General features: G+C 26.5%; 2 protein-coding genes across 5 annotated transcripts; one reads left to right on the plus strand and one right to left on the minus strand.

Annotated features, from left to right (window-relative positions):
* Positions 1-3,328: 3,328 nt before the first annotated feature.
* Positions 3,329-14,673, minus strand: LOC132951657 (sentrin-specific protease 1-like). 3 transcript variants are annotated; one of them, XM_061023482.1, is made up of 4 exons: positions 14,466-14,673; positions 9,650-9,735; positions 9,526-9,583; positions 3,330-4,480 (listed from the first exon to the last, which is right to left on the minus strand). In XM_061023482.1, exon 4 carries the CDS (start codon positions 4,463-4,465, stop codon positions 3,821-3,823), a length of 645 nt encoding a protein of 214 aa, XP_060879465.1. In that variant the 5' UTR covers positions 4,466-4,480; positions 9,526-9,583; positions 9,650-9,735; positions 14,466-14,673; the 3' UTR covers positions 3,330-3,820. The 3 variants fall into 3 exon arrangements, with proteins under 3 accessions (XP_060879466.1, XP_060879465.1, XP_060879464.1); XM_061023483.1 differs by lacking the exons at positions 9,526-9,583; positions 9,650-9,735; positions 14,466-14,673 and adding an exon at positions 4,818-5,266 and having other exon boundaries at positions 3,329-4,480; XM_061023481.1 differs by lacking the exons at positions 9,526-9,583; positions 9,650-9,735; positions 14,466-14,673 and adding an exon at positions 5,325-5,728 and having other exon boundaries at positions 3,336-4,480.
* On the plus strand, positions 12,815-20,117 carry LOC132951655 (phosphatidylserine lipase ABHD16A). 2 transcript variants are annotated; one of them, XM_061023477.1, is made up of 12 exons: positions 12,815-13,149; positions 16,301-16,351; positions 17,242-17,478; positions 17,558-17,628; positions 17,701-17,852; positions 17,914-18,028; positions 18,123-18,273; positions 18,334-18,498; positions 18,554-18,738; positions 18,802-18,935; positions 19,136-19,269; positions 19,361-20,117. In XM_061023477.1, exons 1-12 carry the CDS (start codon positions 13,084-13,086, stop codon positions 19,436-19,438), a joined length of 1,539 nt encoding a protein of 512 aa, XP_060879460.1. In that variant the 5' UTR covers positions 12,815-13,083; the 3' UTR covers positions 19,439-20,117. The 2 variants fall into 2 exon arrangements, with proteins under 2 accessions (XP_060879460.1, XP_060879461.1); XM_061023478.1 differs by lacking the exon at positions 12,815-13,149 and adding an exon at positions 15,840-15,920.
* Positions 20,118-20,189: the final 72 nt, after the last annotated feature.

Raw genomic sequence — 20,189 nt, forward strand, 5'->3', positions numbered from 1 at the left:
ATTTCGTCGGCGCTGCGCATCCCCCACCAATTTCTTAACATTTGGCGTTCGCCGGCGGCAGCAGCACTTGTGCGTTCGTTGTAGGTAAAATTGTAGACGCATGGAGGGGATACGGCGGCTCACCGCGGGCGACGGGCTCATTCTGCATGCGCAGAACCGGCATGATCTCTCGTGGAATAGACTTTTTTTGCATCATATTTTAAAGGAAAATATTAATATTGGACAAAAAAAAGGTGGATAAGTGGATGTCGCTCTGCTGTACAGTAGGTTACAAGTGGGTCACTGTAATGGTTAGTGTTAAATTTGAATTCAATGATATAATATCATTGTATAAGAAAAACGATTCTGAACGAAAACGGTCAGTCAGCCTATGATAGGAGCCTATGAAATAAGTATATTTCAATATTTGATGATATTATTGTGAAAAAAGTAATTTATATATAACCTATTTACGTGGAGCCTTGTTTTAAATTTTCAATCCTTAGCCATAAAAGTTAAACATTTTATACATTTTTAACTACAAAATAATTAATAAATTATAAATTTGATAAATGTTGTCAAAATTTGAACTTTAAATGTTTATAAAAAAAAATTGTGCCTATGTATTTTTAATATTTTTCAAATGCAATTGTAACATTATATCAGGAGCCTTGCATTAAAGTTTCACGTTTTTTTACACAACAAATAACATTTTATTGATATTTATAGAAAAAAAAACTAAAAAAATTGAAAACTATGTCAGTAAACAGTTCAAAAAGAGTCAAATTATATTCAAAATTGTATGGTGTATAGAAAATGCTAATATAAACATTCAGTGAAATTTTCAAGTATCTACAGTCATTTGTTTTTTAATTACAACAAAATAAGAAAATCGTTACATGAGATATCGAGTGAATACCAAATGTTTTTACCAAATGTAAAAATATAAATTTCAGACGCTCATAAAAATTTAATTTAAGTTTCTTGTAAACATTTTTTTTTTTGATAAAGGTAGAAAAACTTATGAGAAATCTTATATTAAATTTTCAAATCTTAGATTTAAAAAGAAAAATTTTTATGAATTCTCAACTTAAAATAATTTGCTAATTTTCGTGATTTTTCCGTATTTAGTCAACATTTGAACTTTAAATGCTTATAATTAAAAACTGTGACTAAGGATTTTTAATTTTTTTCATCTGCCTTTGAAACAATAACCTAGCTAGGAGCCTTCTATTAAATTGCAAGCTTTTTTACTCAACAGATAAAATTTTATTGATATTTATAGAAAAAAAACTAAAAAAAATGGAAATTGACAATGTCCGTAAACAGCTCAAAATAAGTCAAAATATTTGGAAAATATTATGGTGTATAGGAAATGCAATTATAAATATTCAGTCAAAATTTCATATCCCTACGGTCATTTGTTTTAGAGTTACACCAAAAACCAAAATCGATTTTCTCGAAAGCAGATTTTCGTTAAAATTCCCGTTTTTCCTTAATTTTTCTTTTGTTTTTCACGTCGCTTTTGAAAACTACTGGGAAATTTTTATTTTTGACCCCCCAAAGTACCAACTAGATTCACTTTACTATCAGAAAAGTTACTTTCCTAAAAGGTGATGACACACAAAAATAAAAAAAAAAATTTAAAAAAATTTATAAAAAACACACATCATTGTAAAATCAATACATTCGTCGCTTCGTTCAGAATCTAAAACGCTTGCCAAGTCAGGAATCGGCATGTAAACTTTCTTGATTTTTAATTTTTAGAAATTTATTAACTGATAATCACACACAAGCGGTATAACAATTTAAAACCTGAAAAATGTCGGTGTGAACAGCCCCACAAAAAATCATTTTCATTTTCATTTAGTGAGATAGATCTCCAAAACCGGAGAGCGGATTTCTTTGTTTTGGGTCTTGTTAGATTCACATTGGTTAGGAGAAGTGCATTGAAGATTTTTAGAACTTTATCTTTAATATTTAATTCATTACAGAACATAAAAAAAAATTAAAACAAATTTTATTGTGCGTTTTTTGATGTTTTTCAGCTTTACAGCTTTGTAGTGAATTAACGATTGGAGTCAAAAACCTGAAAATCTTCACTGCACTTCTCCTAGCCAATGTGAATCTAACAAGACCCCAAACAACAAAATCTGTTCTCCAGTTTTCGAAATCTACCTCGCCAAATGAAAATCTAGCGAAACAACTCTTTTTTTATCTGTGAAAAATTAACATTTTTCTTTTTAAAAAAATGATTGCCTACCTGATAATATACTGCTGTGAATTAGAATTTTTGTTCTAGGCAACAGAAAAGTTTGAGTCATATAGAGTTGGTACATTTAACAGGCAATGAAGTGCACAGGATCAGCTAGTATATAATATATTAATATATTTTATAGTTATATAATATGATATAGCCATATAGCCATATAGGTATACCAAATTATTTTACAATATTGTTTTATATATTTTAGAATATTAAGTGAATTTTTTGAGCTTTATAGTGCAAAGTTAAGAGCATTTATTAAATAACGTATGTCTATGGATTATGGAATCACAACATATTTGGGAAAAAGAACTATAAGTAGGTAGATACATATATTATTATAATATTATAATTATTCTCGATCACTAATAGTTATAAATACATTATATTTTATAGTTGTTTAAATTTTAAACAGCATAATATATTATTAAATAGTTTCAATTTTAAAAGTTTTAATAATTTATAGATGTGAACAAATTTCCATGTGTCACCATTTCTCCCTCCTAAATGCGGCCCTGATCACACATTATAATGTTACTGTATTACTGATATAGTTTTACTAGATATTGGGTAATTTTGGTACGTTTAATCAGTAGTGTAGTTATCTAGGATTTTTTCAAAGGTGGAGATATACAATTTATAATACACAATCAGTACACTTAATTTATATCCATGTTATATTGTGTACAAAATTTGGTCTCCGGGGGAAAGGGGGTGTATGTTTCAATTTATAGAAACGTAGGTAGGTAGTAGGTACTGTGGGTGAACTGCTGTCAAGAGGAAATACCTTGCTTCCAATAAATAAATAATATAATTTTGTACATTGTTTAGATGGTTTGTTATACCTAACCATCTTGGTCATCATATTGTATCAACAATATTTAAATACATTTACATTTTAAATATGTATATGAACCAGGGATTTGTTTTTTCATATTCCAAATTTGAATTCACAATGGGTTTTTTATGCTTCTTAATTCCTAAGTGCACCCAAATTTATATAATATACACACCATTATCTGTACTTTTTCATTATTCAAACATTTGTATTCACTTCATGACATATAGTTTATATTTTCCAAAAAATTGTTTGCAATAACATAAATATACATCATTATTCATTACGCATAATAATTTATCAAATGTTCCAAGATAACTAATTGTTTGAACACATAACAATAAATTATTGGAAGACAAGTGCAATTAATATACTTAATTATAAAATTAGTTAGTTATTTGTTTACTTCAAAATCAATATATTTAATTTAACAGTTTTCAATTAAAAAATACAGCTTAAGTAAATTGAATAATTAAAGTTTAAAAAATATGACTTATTCATAAATTAATATTACTTTGAAATAATAAATTAGAATTTATTATTTAATCATAAAATTATATTTGTATTTGTATAAGGTGTGAAATAACAATAAAGAATTACATTATAAATTTGCCAATGTTTAATTTATCAAAATATAATTTTATATTAGTTATTAGTTTATTCACATTAAAACTAAACAATGCATAAGTGTGTTTAAACATAAATAACACATACCAAAAATACAGAACATGTTATATTTAATTTTTAAAATTTTCTCCACAAAAACGTACACGGTTATCCATAAGTTCATTCTCAATTTTTTCCCTAACCCTTCTTTCACCGCCAACGGTTTCTGGAGAAATAGACAGTGAAGCATCTCTTGAAAGGTTCTGTGCGAAGTGATTTGTAACAAAACACAAAAATAATCCACTATCCCAACACTTAAATCCATCATCTAAACAATTCAAATTAGTATATCTCCAACCGGTTGAAGAAAAGAATTTTCCTGTTTTCATCAAATATTCCAACTTCAAATATTTCAATATTAATCTTTGGTATTTTAAACCGGGGTTTCCATGGCTATCATAAAATCTAATTGATTTGTCTTTAAAATTAACATAAATTAAACTCCACATCGTTTTTGATTTGAAATAAACTGGGATGAACAGTCTTTTTTTTGAAAATATATCAATATTTTTTGTCCACCGATGAATGCGTGAAAATCCGTATAAATAAAGGGTCGAAAAAAAATATGTATTAAACGCGTACAATTTATTGGAAGAATGTTTTGTAATCAAATCCATGTATTTATTCACAAGTGTATCGGTTAAACATCCTTTAAGTTTAAGGTACTCCTGATCCATTTTTTTTTTTAATTTTAAACTCCTTTTAAATTGATCCATATTTCTGTTCTCAATCTAGAATCATAAAAAATAGGTACTTAATATAAAATATTAATTGTTTCATACTTATTTAAAGAAAAGACTAGGTATTTAGTACCTAATAAATAGATTAATACGTCATCATCATTTTTATAACACGGGTAACAATACATCTAAAAAATGTTATGAGTTAATGTACTAATATACCTTAATGTACAGATATCTAAAACTTGTTTATATACAAATTAAACAATTAAATGCAGTTGTAATTTATGTAGATAAATATATTAAAATTATTATTATTAATTTTTAAAATCAAGTGATTTTATATGGTGTTTGGTTATCATTATACATAGTAAATCACACAGATTACCTAAATGTTTAAGAGGATGTCAGCGCACTATTTGTTTTCTCTCTCTGGCCCACATGCAACATAGACAAAAGTACAAAACGCATTTATGCAGAATCATTTTTTAAGTAATTTCAGAGTAAAATCACCCATTACAAAAAATATAGAGAATAATATTTTTGAGGGAATGACATATTGGTTTGTATAAATATTGTCTCAAAACAATTTAAACATAATTTAAATTTACAAAACTTGTACACTTCTTCCACTAACACAACATCCTGTATATGGTTCCTCATTAATAGTTAGTACATTAACATTATAATATTATAATGGTACCTAAGATTAAATGTCCATTCACAGGATCAAAATAATCACTTAGAAGACTGCAAATGGTTGATTTAAAATTCCAATAATACAATACTAACATAATTATAGGTACATGTAATGTATCAAAATGGAAATTTTTAAAACAACATTTTCTGTAAGGAACTACATAATGAAAATAAAATCTATTAAATTATTATTTACCTTTTAGATCAAATACACCAAAATATATAGGTAGGTGGTAGCTAGGTAATAACTAAAAAGTATTCCTCTCGAATCTCGATATAAAATTGTCAATCTAAGTTTATTTAATTATTAAAATGATTGGGTCACTTAAATCTTATAGCATAAACGTTAGAACAATATAAGAAAAAAAGTCAATAATTATTGTAAATTTGGAAACGTTAATTTTATGATTAAACGCTAAAAACTCAGTTAAAGGAAATCACAACCACGGACTAAGTAACTAAGTACTAAACTAACAACGAATGCAAAGTGTACACTGGACAGTGGTAATCCACAAACGTACAAGTCACAAATTCACAAGTGCTAACAAAATACAAATACATAACAAAAACAAATACTAAATACGCTCAGTCACAAATCACTAATCAGTACTTTTACTGTTATCAATAATCACAATAACTATTACAAAACCATATTGAATATTCCATGAAAAAATATTCCTAGAAAAAATAACATGGAATATAATTCACAAAGATCCAAAGATGATCTAAGATGAAGAGAAGAATCTTCCATCTTCTCTTCACTATCTTCTCTATCTCGTGCTTCTCTAATCTCTAGTATTTTCAATTCGTGGTGATTAGCCGTAGGGTTGCCATACGGGATAAAAGGACGTTTCGCCCCGTCAAAAAGCGAGTCCATGGACGTTTCGCTCACGTCTATTATAAAAATAGGACATTTGGCCCTCGGTATTTTAAGCCACTACATTAAAATTGCTTTTTTTAATTTTAATTTTTCAGTCATTTTTAAAAAAACATACAATTTCAATATAATTTATAATAATATGTGGGGATGGTCACAAAATTTAAATTTGATTTAATAAAACAAAACTCATTCTAAAAACAATACTTCACAAATATTCCGGTGTTGCCTACCAACAACTTATATTTGTAATTTGAATTTAATTTGTTCTCAGTTATTTCAACTATTATCTTCATGAGTTAGATTAACGATAGTTTTAGTCTTTCAATACTGTACTCTTACCCTTTGGGATTTTACATAGATACATTTATTTATTTAATAAATATTTTATTATTATTATTATTATTATTATTATTATTCAAACTAATAAGTTTTTTCAAAATATTTTTTTTGGAAATTTCCTAACATGTGAAATTACCAATTTTGTTTGAGTTGTTCAGCGACAAAGGCGACGGCGACGACAAGTCGACACCAAAGATAATATTAACTCCCGGGGGGCAAATGTCCTGTCATAATAATAGACGGGGACGAAACGTGCGTGGGCTCATTTTTTTTACGGGGACGAAACGTCCGTGATTCACCATACGACATACGTCCCGGAAAACCGGAACTGTCACCGGTTTTTGCCTTGGTGTGCCGGTATCCTGAAAATAAATTTCGGGACGCCTGGTGTACCGGTTTTAAATTTGTTTAATTTTGAAAATGTTTTCGAATAATAAATTTAATTGAGAGTCAAACTGTTATACTGGATAGAGATGTAATGAGACGAATCTATAGACTGATTATAAAATAATAATGTTGGAAAAATTCTAGGGGAACAAACAAGCGCGCATGACAAAATATTATTTATTTAAATTATTTTTAAATTTATTTTGTCATGCAAGCCCTGTTGGCTATTACCGAATGACGAATGTTACCGCAGTTTACATATTTTAATTTTATATTTCACAGACAGTCGACACGGATGTTAGTATGTTACAGACTAATGACCAGGGTTGGGATTTTATAGCACTTAAAATTACATAATAATGCGCGCTAAAAATATGCAATAAAAACAATAAAATATGCAACATAAAGGGAAATTTATTAATTCATAATTTTTTAATCACCTATAAATTATTATAGGTAGGTAGTTACTTAAATTTTGAAATAATTTAGTCACTCTGATCAGAATCCTGAAGGGTTGTAAAAAAAAATACCTAATACGAAATTATCGTTAAAATTCGATTGACAAAAATCTAAAAACACGTTTTCTAAAATATAATTTCATCAAATATGACCAATTTTGATTCCAAAACAGGTAAAAATGAATTTAAGGCTCAAAAAGACCAAAACAACACTAAAAACTAAAAAATCACAAAATATGCAAAATAAAATTTTTTATTTTAGATTCTGAGCGAAGCAATGAATGTATTGATTCTACAATGATGTGTGTTTTTTTTTTTATTTTTTTTTATTTTTGTGTCTGTCATCACCTTTTAGGACAGTAAAAGTGCTTGGATTTTCTTCAATAGTAACTTTTCTGATAGGAAAGTGAATCTAGTTGGTACTTTGGGGGGTCAAAAGTAAAAATTTCCCAGTAGTTTTCACAAGCGACGTGAAAAACAAAAGAAAAATTAAGGAAAAAACGGGAATTTTTACGCAAAATTTGTTTTCGAGAAAATCGATTTTGGTTTTTGGTGTTACTCTAAAACAAATGACCGTAGGGACATGAAATTTTGACTGAATGTTTATATTAGCATTTTCTATACACCATAAAATTTACAAAATATTTTGACTCTTTTTGAGCTGTTTACGGCCATTGTCAGTTTTCAATTTTTTTAGTTTTTTTTTCTATAAATATCAATAAAATTTTATCTGTTGAGTAAAAAAGCTTGAAAATTTAATAGAAGGCTCCTAGGTTATTGTTTCAAAGGCAGATGAAAAAAATTAAAAATCCTTAGTCACAGTTTTTAATTATAAGCATTTAAAGTTCAAATTTTGACAAAATACGGAAAAATCACGAAAAATAGCAAATTATTTTGATGAAAATTCATAAAAATTTTTCTTTTTAAATCTAAGATTTGAAAATGTAATATAAGATTACTCATAAGTTTGTCTACCTTTATCAAAAAAAAAAATGTCTAGAAGAAACTTAAATTAAATTTTTATGATCGTCTGAAATTTATATTTTTACAACATTTGATATTCACTCGATTTCTCATGTAACAATTTTCTTATTTTATTGTAATTAAAAAACGAATGACTGTAGATACTTGAAAATTTCACTGAATGTTTATATTAGCATTTTCTATACACCATAAAATGTTGAAAATATTTTGACTCTTTTTGAGCTGTTTACGGACATTGTCAGTTTTCAATTTTTTTAGTTTTTTTCTATAAATATCAATACATTTTTATTTGTTGGGTAAAAAAGCGTGAAAATTTAATATAAAGCTCCTGATATATCGTTCTAATAGCAGTTGAAAAATATTAAAAATCCTTAGTCACAGTTTTTATTTATAAGCATTTAAAGTTCAAATTTTGACAACATTTATCAAATTTATAATTTATTAATTATTTTGTAGTTAAAAATTTATAAATTTTTAACTTTTATGGCTAAGGATTGAAAATTTAAAACAAGGCTCCACGTAAATAGGTTATATATAAATTACTTTATTCACAATAATATCATCAAATATACTTGGTAAAACCATAGGCTGACTGACCGTTTTCGCTCAGAATCGTTTTTCTTATACAATGATATTATATCATTGAATTCAAATTTAACACCATCCATTACAGTGACCCACTTGTAACCTACCGTACAGCAGAGCGACATCCACTTATCCACCTTTTTTTTTTTTCTTTGTTCTGGATTCGCTTGATGAAATTATGGTAAACCTAAACTGGTGGCTATTATATATGTATATACATATACGCATATTAAAATATATATAATGCCAAGATATAATGGACTGGTAACGATCGGGAGACCGTCAACAACAGACTTATATAATTTTTTTTTATTATTATTTTGAAAAGTACTTACCTACTAGACATTTTTTTACTTTTGACCCCTAACTCTTAACTCTAAACATCTAAGGTAAAATTACTCCTTTATCCAATTAACTACCAGGAACACTAAAAGTTTAAAATTGAATAAGCGTTTTTATATTTTTACTGTAACATAAGATGATGATCAACAGAAAATAAACAAATAATTGTAAGTAAAACCATTACATTCATCACTCTGAATCTATAACATTGTACGAAATAGGAAATATTTTTAGTAATTTAAAATAAAAATTTTAACTAACAAATTATTTGCAAATGTTTATAATTTTGACGAAATGTTATGAAAATTTGAACTTCAAATGCATATAAAAAAATTTTGCTTTATGTTTTTTTCCAGAAATATAATTTACAAAATTTAAAAACACTAGTTTATACCTATTAGTTAAAAAAATTATACTTTTACCTTATTAATGTTATTTTTGACTTGACGGCCATACAAAAATTAACGAATTGTCAGTTCCCTTTATAAAATCAAATAATAATAAATTATGTCATATTATATTATATTATATTATAAAGTCACTTACCTTTCATATTGTTTGTAAAGTTTGTATCTAAAGTTGTGCGTAGGTACTTATGACATTTTGTCTTTTTGATGTGTTTTTTTTATCTCCTATTGTAAAATTTAAATACAAATAACAATTTAAAACAAAAACACGTCATATGAAATTTTAAAAAACATCAAATACTGAGTAACAGACTATTGCATACAAATAATTATAGTACTTATAAAATTAACTAATATAACTACTTCGTAGTTCGTTCATTAGTTCGTTGATATTTGCACAGTGATTAAGTTTGTTTTCAAATAAGCTGCAAGAACAAAACTTCTTCTGTCATTGCTTAATGCTTATTATACAAGATGATTCACCAAACATGCAAAAGGAGGTTACTCTTTATTCAATGATGCAGTTATTCAAATCTGATATTTGGAATTTAAATATACTTTAAGACCATATATTTTCGAATTATTGAGATTTTACTTAAGGAGTGTCCTATGCAGTGGCGTCATTTCAGTTTTCAATAGAGGGGGGCAAAGGTTTAGACCGGCCCGAATGGGTAAAAAAAAACCGCAAAAATATTAATAGTTTATTAAGATATCTTCTTTTTTTTATTTTTGAAAATCTATTAACAGCATTATCTATAAATCAATTTTACCTGATTCATTATAAGTATATAAGTATATATTATATAATATATATATATCTTATATAAGTATATGATATATTTACAAATTAATATTATCTTTAATTATAATATATTTTTTTTTTATTGCTTGCTTACCGGCTCAAGTTTTGTCTGTTTATTAACATGCTAGAAATTATTTTCGATACTTTTCGAGCAGTTTGCGGTAATTTTATATTTTTAGTCGCACCCCTTAACCACCCATCTATTTTTTTTAGATCATATTTTTCCCAAATTAAAAGATTAATGTAAACATGCGTCACGAAAAAAATTAATTTTAATTTAGGTACTCAACTAAATTAACACAATACGCAGAATAGTTGAATCATACACGACTGTCGCAAGTTATGAAGTCCGTGATCAATGATAAATAATAAGAGCGTCAATCGGTTGTTGTTTTTAGAATTTGTAATCATTTTAGATTTTAGAAATTAAACTATACGAGATTATGATACTAACTGTTCATTTTCCTTCACAAAACACACTCACACAAACAAACATACATAAATACATACATACAATGTGTACGTCCCCGCATACGTCTAAATATATTCGAACTATCAATTAGTAAAAATGTATCATTGTGACAATAATTTCTTAGTACATACTATAATATTTTCTGAAAATATTATAAAATTCCCAGACAGCAAATGTTTGACTAAAAATATTATTATAACATTATTATAGGCACGTTTTTGCACTAATAAAATATAATAATGGTAAAACGGCAACAACTGGACACCGGCCCATAGGGCTGCTTTTAAAATCAGACAGGGGCAAATGCCCACCTTGCCCCCCCCCCAAATGACGCCACTGGTCCTATGGGCTGTGGAGATACAGACTTCGTTTTTTCAAATTAGAACATCCCTTGTCCCTTTTTGAACTCTGAATTATACAGTGGATAATTTTTCTGAAATGTTCAAATCAAAATTCGTAAGGGTAGTTTTTGAGTTATTCAACTTTGTGTTCTAAGGATAAAATGACCATGGTAATGGGTTTATGAAATTTGGGGGCTATGGTGATTTTATAATTGTAGTCATTAATATAAATCTATCAATAGGTATTAATAATTTGTAAAAATGGTTGAAGTATAATAAATACGATCCAGTTTTACGCCTATCTTATATTTATGTAAAACCATTTTTAAGGACTAATAGTCCTTAGTCAATCAGTTTAATAACTAAAAAACTACTCTTCCAAAGTTTGAATTAGGTGTATCAAAATTTTCCAAAAAAATTAACCCCTAAATAATTTACAGTAAAGAAGGGGAGTTCTCATATGAAAAACAGAAGTTTGTATTGCCACAGGACACTCCAAAAGTAATACAATAAAATTCAAGTATTTCAGTATTTGAAAATATAGTCTATAACCAGAATTTGACTACTTACACCTGTGGCCAAATAAACATTTATACATTTTTAAGTTGTAACCACAAATTAACTTTGCAAATTTTCGAGATTTTTATGAATCTTGTTAAAATTCTAATTTATATATATAATCCTTACAAAAAAAATCGAGTTTATGAATCTTTAAAATGTATCAACTTCTATTATAACAACTAAAACAATTTATGAGGGAGCTAGTTTTAAAATGTCAAGCATTTTGACCCAATGAAAATAAAGTAAAAGGCTAAAAGTGTCAAATGTCTATAAATAGCTTAAAACAAATCAAAATATTTTGAAATTTTTATCACGTAAAAAATGATAACATTTACATTTAGTGGAAATTTTAAGTTATTACGGATAATAGTTTTTGAATTAAAATAAAATAAGAAAATAGTGTGAAAATCTCAGAATTTGTTAATTTATAATGTGTGAATATCCAATGTCTAACTTCAAACGCTCATAAAAAATGTATTCGACTTTCCGATATACTTTTTTTTTTGTAGGAAAACTTTTCGTAAATTTTGTATTACATTTTCAAATATTGAATATACATAAACATTTTTATATGATTTTCTAACTGAAAAATAATTTTCAAATTTTCGTAATATTTTTGAATTTTTTTGTTAAAATTCTAACTTCAGACGCTTGAAAAAATTATTGTGGATTTCCGATCAACTTTTTTTTAAATTTCCACTAACAACTTATGAAGAACCTTGTATTAAAATATTCAAGTTTTTTGACGGATCGAAATATTATGTTATAAGAATATTCGCCTATGGTAATAATATTAAAAAATATAAATACGGGCTAATGATGATTGCATAAATGCATATAATATAGTAAGTAGGTTATTGCTGTTTTAAAATATGTTTTAATTATAAAGCAGTGTGACCTAAACTGCTAGCCGTTTAGTCCTAATGCTACAATTTAAAAAATTTTCAATCTCAATAAATTCAAATCATTATGAAAAATCTCAAATTTATGACTAGTGATTACGCATTTCTGTATTTTCTGATAATATCATCATGGCTTTGATAAACCGTGATCATGGTTTTATCTACAACCGCGGTTATCACATTATCGCCATAATAATATGTGTGATAATTTAGAGTTATGGAGTTTATGACCTCTTGAGCCATGGATGTTGTAGTTGCCTGGTTGCCTCTCGTTACTACTTTCTTATTCGCCAAAATTGATTTTTATATCAAAATCTTACAAGGTTGAAGGTTTTAAAATCTTGATTCTTGACTAACGGGTTTTATCTAATATTTTTGTCAACCTTCATTATGTACTTTTTTGTTGTTATTAATTTTAATAACTTTTATTGGTAAACATTGTTTTACAAGACTTAAAAGTGAACACACAATATAATAAGTAATACCTAAAATACAATGTTTACCGATTATATATTTACACCAAAGCTTTACAAAGTATATACTGGAATTCGGAGAAACGATGTAAGCATAAACTTTAACTTGTATTTAGTGTGACACCTACATAAATAAGCGGCTTATTTCCATTTATCATACACTTTTAGGCCCTATTCTTCAAAACAAATATTTAAAATGTCTATGTATAGTTTAATGGTTTACCAATAAAGGATATGTCCCAATTTTAGTCTCAAATTATTCATTGAAATTTGAGTTATATTAACATAATTTGGTATATTTATCATCATCATTTTTAGAATTATACTTTAATTTAGTAAATATTGTACCTACCTATTTTGATATATTTTTTAAATTATTTATGTTAACTTTTAAATACATATCTAATACATAATTACTGAGCTTCGTAAAGAATTAACAAAAGTAAATACTAACACTTATCAACAGTTTTGTTATTTATGCTGTATTACAGTTATACTATACACATATTTTAACGAGATAACACATGGCTATCTGACAAAAATCGGTTCTCCTGTGCTTTCCCACGAGCCCCTTGCATAGTGAAACCGGTCTCAATGGATAGGTTGTAGTGTAGGGATGCCCAGAATCTGCGTGTTTACTTGCTGGACAGAGTATAGTTAACTATGAAGTCTAAATACCTCTTTGATAACCAGAAAAATTACTGTGTAAATAATTTCTCTATTTAATTGGTTTGTTAAAAATCAGAGAATATAATTTAGATGAATTAATTAGTAATTATTTTGTGATTGAAACTTAAATATATTTTTTCATAAATATTAAAATATGTTCAAATTTTCTGTTAGGATGTACGTGATCCAATATCCTCTATTACATTCAATTTTTTACTTGTCTATTGAAACTAACCAAGTTTTAATGTATGTGCTTTGAATAGTTAATTTTTGATAGGAATAAGTACATACTATATAGTTAAACAAATAGTATTAACAATTAGCAATAGTATTAAACATCTTTATTTATTTAGTTAGGTGACCTTAGTTTTAACTTTAGTTAGTTAAGCTTTAGTATAGAGTTTTAACCATATCTGTAAGTACATTTAATTTAATTTTAAGAAACATATTTCATATCAGATAATATTTGGCTGTATTTTCATTTATTAATTATTTTTAAGTAGAAACGTGGTATGGTAAATATAAGTGTGTACTTATAATTTTAAATATTAGTTAATCCAATTCATTTTTGTAAAAATTTGAAAATTAGTAAGAACTAAAAACATTGATAAAGTACTATTATACACATTATACTCGGTCATTATATTTAGCCTAATCTTACCTAATCTTAATCAATTATAATAATAATATAATACGTTAATACTTAATAAGTAAAATAATATGTTCTAGACTTACCGCCATTTTTTTATTAAAATGAATAAACTATAAAAAATTAAAAAAATTAAATTTTAAATAAACACTAGGTTTGGTACTGAAGTGTTAGTGACCAAGGACAAAGTTATTACAGTTACAGTTACGGTTTTACATACAAACACTACAAACATAATATCTACTCTATTTTCAGTACTTCACACATTACTATTAATTTTACTGTGGTGTTTTTTTCTGTTCTGTATATTAATTCTACTAATATATGTCATATGACCATTGATTAGTTATACTATTATACTTATTATTGTATAATTAATCAATGATACGACCTTTGAAGTTAGAAAAAACTATTATTGATTAGATAGTGTGCCTTGTATAAATAAATAATAAGATAAAAACAAACCATAATGCATTAATATAATATTTTTCCTTTTATATACTCTGTTATATATAACAAAGGTTAGAAAGTTATTCTTAATATTTCATTAGACATTAGGAATATTTCATCAATGTATGAGTCATGATTATTAAAATATTTTTATAGGAATCATATGTTGGATAAAAACCATCTAAATTGTTTATGCTATTATGTAGCTATTTGCCTATTGTTTAATGAACTTTATTCTTTAGCTGTTTTATATTACAAAGTTTAGTATTTTAAAATGTATCTCAGTATATTTGAGAGTTGAAAACATTTATCTGATTGAAAAAATTAAAAAATGGGGAGTTGATTTGCTGTACCGTGGTATCATGTGTACTTGGCATAGAGTAGGTTATTTTTGAGTTATTCAATTTAAACAATGTATTTATGATACTTTTTAATTGGGGTATGAAAAACTTTAGAGGAACCTTGTATTACATTTTCAAGCTTTTTTACTTATAAAACAACAATTATATCATACATAAAAGGATGAATTGAAAATACAAAATACTAGAATGGTTATAAGGTTACTAATTTTTAAATCAAAACAATGAATTAATACATTACTTTTAAAATTAAATAAGGCACTGCCAAAAATTATATACCAGACTTACACTTGGATGTATCAGTATACATTTGGATGTTAGGTTCAGCGGAAAGTGTTAATTCATTGAACCCATTTTTATGGATTAGTTCTATTATTTTTTTTTTCAGAGTGTTCACAAAGCCTAGTATTGCTATGATAGTTTGGTTAATTCTAAGGAGGTATAAAATGTTAGTTTAATGTTGAATTATTACATTGGGAACAATATTAGTATCAAACATTTCTTTCAAGAATGTTATGTCAAATAGTTTCTTGAGCTTAACATTTTGATTGTATATGGTTGAAAAATATTTCATGTTTATTACAGAAATAAAAGAATTATCTGGTGTTTATACAACACAAGCAGTATAGTTGAGTGATAATTTAACTCTGCAGTATTGAAGTGGTTATTCTCCAGATATAGACAATTAACTGACTATTAGGCTACTTCTAAAGAATTCCCTCGAATATATATGTGAGTGTCATTTGAAAATATTGTATTTTAATGTCCATATTATGTCAATTATATTCATCTAAAAATTATATAAATTATAAATTGATATACATAAATTTGACTTTTAGAATACTTTTAGAATACTTCAATATTTAAATGTTGTATTCATGAGTAATTGAGACTACACGTTTGCTCACTGATGTTTCTAAATTTATTTTTGGTGTCCTATAAGTCATAACTAATATACCTAAGTAAAATAAATACTTTTGCTTTAAAAAAAAATTAAAACTTAAATTTAGTCAACTTATTTGTGTATACAATTTTTTTACTTACATTTTATTAAATGCAAAGTTTTTATAATTTTAAATGTTTTAGTATTAATTTCTAAACTTTTGTTACAGGACTATGTTCAACTATGGCAAGAAAAAGTAGCAGACAGAATATTAATGACTGTATGTATAAAACATATATTTTATTTTATTTTTGTTTAACATTTATACATTACCTAGAAGTTTTTTAATTTATAAAATGTGTGATTTTAATTGTAATGGATTATAGTTATATAATAATCAAATTAAAAATTTTGTTAATTATTAATGCAATAATATTATAGTTTATTATAAACAATACATTTTAAGGCATACCTACGCTATACGTATATGATTATAAACACATTAGTTTATGAATTTCATTTGCATATGCATTTATAACAGTGAAAGTCTTAAACATGGTAACGGCATAGGCGCAACTAGGGTTAAAATGCTGGGAGGGCTATAGCAGTATAGCCCACCTAACAAAACTATTAATTTAAAACAACCCATAGACAACTTGAATCTAAATCGATAAAATAAGGAATATTTTTTTTTTGGGGAGGCTAAATCTTAGTAAGGAGGGGATAAGCCCCCCCCCCCCCCCTAGTTGCACCACTGGGTATCGGTTTCAGTAAGACTTTAGAAGTTGGAACTGAACAGTCTCTTAACAGTGATTCCAGAAAACGAGTATGGTTAAGATAGTTCAGTAATTGTTAAAATTTTGCTATTTATCTTTAGCATAGGTAAAAGAGAGATAAAATGGTGTTCAATAACCTTCTAAAATTTTGAAAAACCTTTTTTTATTTTTTTTTTTTTGTGATATTGTGAACCGTATGGGAACTGCGTTGACATTATGTCCCCTCAACATTACGTCCCCTCAAATATTTAATACAATACAGTATAATATAGTTATAGACTATAGTATATAATAACAAACTAAGATTATACGGTATTTGAATATAGACATTTTCAATTAAACTAATATTATAATTTATATCAAACTATTCTATGACTATTTCTTTCTTTTTCAGACTTACATTGTTTCACAAGTAGCCACTTACCTCTCACCTGCATTATTATACATGTATGGTAAATGTCTGTTAAGTCCAGACTTTGTAAACAAATTATTTTTTCGTGGATCAATATTAGGATTAACTTTGATGACAACATTTATTTTGAGAAGTTATGGAAGAGCTATAAATCCAAAGTATAAAGCTTTTCATAAAGATCTTATAAATGCTAAATTGGATTATTCGACTGATAATAAGGTATAACCAGTATATTTTGTAAAGTATTCTTTTATTTCAACTCAAATTACTACTATCCATTTTATTTTTTTTTTATTAGAAAAAACTGCACAGCTATGACTTTGATTTTTCAGCATGGCCTATAGACTTTTCATGGACTTCAGATGAAGAGTATGTATTTAATTATTTTACTGTATTTATGAAATATTCGTAATTGTTAAACTATGATTTATTTATTTTAAGAGAAAGTTACAAAACAAATTTAACAAGCAATAATTTTAAGATGTCATTAAAACTTCTAAGTAGTCCTAGTCGTCTCATTGGGTTTATAGCAGTGCATACGTTTGGAATATCATTAATTTATCCTGGTTCTACTTCACTTTTATTCTATTTAAGTAAGATTATTTTATAACAATGATATCAAAGAATAATCTATTTGAATTAATTTTATTACAGTGGATCAGAACTTACAGAAAGGAAGACGAGCTTTAATCACTTCATTTGGAGGCGTACGATATAAATTAAAAACTATTGATGGAAATTTTGTAGACTCTATGTTTATAGACAAAAGGTTTGTTATAATTGATATTTGTGTAATATCTTAGTAGCTATTACATTGAGATATTATATGGTTGTTGTATGGTAATCTTATACATTTGTTCTAGACAATCATCAAATATTAATTCTTTGAACCCAAAATTAATTATTTGTACCGAAGGAAATGCTGGATTCTATGAAGCCGGAATTATGAGCTCAGCTATTGAAACTCATCATTCTGTCTTGGGATGGAATCATCCTGGATTTGGATATAGTACAGTAAGTATGTATATTTAAAAATTATTTGTCTATTGCTTATCATTCTTTATTTATTCACAGGGTGTACCATATATAGAACAAGAACAAAATGCAGCTGAAACAGTAATAGAATTTGCTATAAAGCATTTAAAATTTAGTCCTAAAAATATCATATTATATGGTTGGAGTATTGGTGGCTTTGCTTCCACTTATTTAGCCAAAAAGTTCCCTGATGTACATGCTGTGGTAAATGTTAACAGTTTAAGTGCTTATAAAAAATACTTTATTAGCTTATATTTAGATATTAGATGCTACATTTGATGATCTGGCACCATTAGCTATTCCACGGATGCCTAGCTTTGCTGAGAAACTAGTAGAGTTTACTGTAAAAGAATTTTCAAACTTGAATGTGGCTGAAAATTTAGTTCAATATCCAGGGCCAGTTCTACTAATTCGACGATCCAGTGATGAAATCATTGCACTTGAGTAAACCATACAACTATTGATTTATGCTTATTATCATCTTAATTTATATTTTATTATTCAAAGTCCCCAAAATGTAGCTACAAATCGAGCAAATTACCTACTAGAATTATTATTAGAAAGAAGATATCCAAAACTCTTTTCCAATGAATCGAGGTCAGTTCTTTGGGTTTGGCTATCCACATCTGGCGAACAACAAAGTATGTAATAAAAATTACTTAGTTAATACTTATTTTATTTTATAAAACAAAAGGAGAATTTTTAAATGTTGTGAGTATGAACATAACATTATAAAAATCAAAAAATGTACTAAAAAAATAATTATTTGTTGCTGAATTATTATAAATTATTACTATTTTATTAGAAATATGAAATTCCTGAATGTTTATACTTTTTTTAGATCAAGTACATTTGCAATATGATGTTGACTTAAACACTCAATCAAAACTATTTTCATCATCCAATAAAAATTATCCATTAAATCTTGGCGATGGTTGGAAAGATCAAGAAAAAATAAGAATGTTACTGTACTTGGTAAGTTATCATTTTCAGTCTTTTCTTGAAGAATTTCATTTGAGTATATTTCTAAGGTTATATTAAATAAACTTTTTACTTTTATTTTTAGGCTGACTATTATATGAAAGACTACAATTCCACACATTGCACTCCATTGCCAACACGTTATTTAGGTTATATAATTTAAATATAAAATAAAAGTTTTTCTTAAGCATCTTTTATTAATAATTTGGTATAATAATTCAGTCATAATATTGTTTTTAATCTTTATATAAATCTTATTAATAGTAATTATTGTAAAATAATGTTTCGTTTCTGTTTATGTATATAATTATGAAATGTTGGTGAATTTTAATAATAACTATTATATAATAATTTTATCTGTAATAGGTTATTTTTGTTGTATTTAATTTTGAAGGGGCTATTATCCAAAATAAAGTGGCCCATATTTTGATTACTGAATCACATGGTCCATGGACAAAAATTCAGAACCGGTTAGAAGAAAAATTTGTAGAACATACACATTTTTTTTTAGAGAATTTTTAATATTATTTTTTAAATGTACAGTCAATCATAATATCAACTAATAATTGATATAAATATTATACATTTTTAATTTTTATCATGTAATATGGTTGTTGACTGGTTTGCAGATGTATATTTTTCTTAGAAAAGCTTGAGGATCGCTGGTTTAACTTTATGTTTATTCATTTTATTTATAGATAGATTATAGTACACGGCACAAAATATGATCGATACACTGCCATACGAGTGCCTATGCAGTATGTATGCAGCTGATGTATTCACAAATTTATATTCAAATTTTAATGTTTGGTGTGTTAATACAAAAACTAAAATATATACAATTTCTTGTTTTTAATTTAAAAATGCATATTTTGGGTATATTATAAGAGTTCAAAATCAGTGTAGGCCCTGGC

Source organism: Metopolophium dirhodum, chromosome 9 (genome assembly GCF_019925205.1).
Source record: "Metopolophium dirhodum isolate CAU chromosome 9, ASM1992520v1, whole genome shotgun sequence".
Lineage (NCBI taxonomy): Eukaryota > Metazoa > Arthropoda > Insecta > Hemiptera > Aphididae > Metopolophium > Metopolophium dirhodum.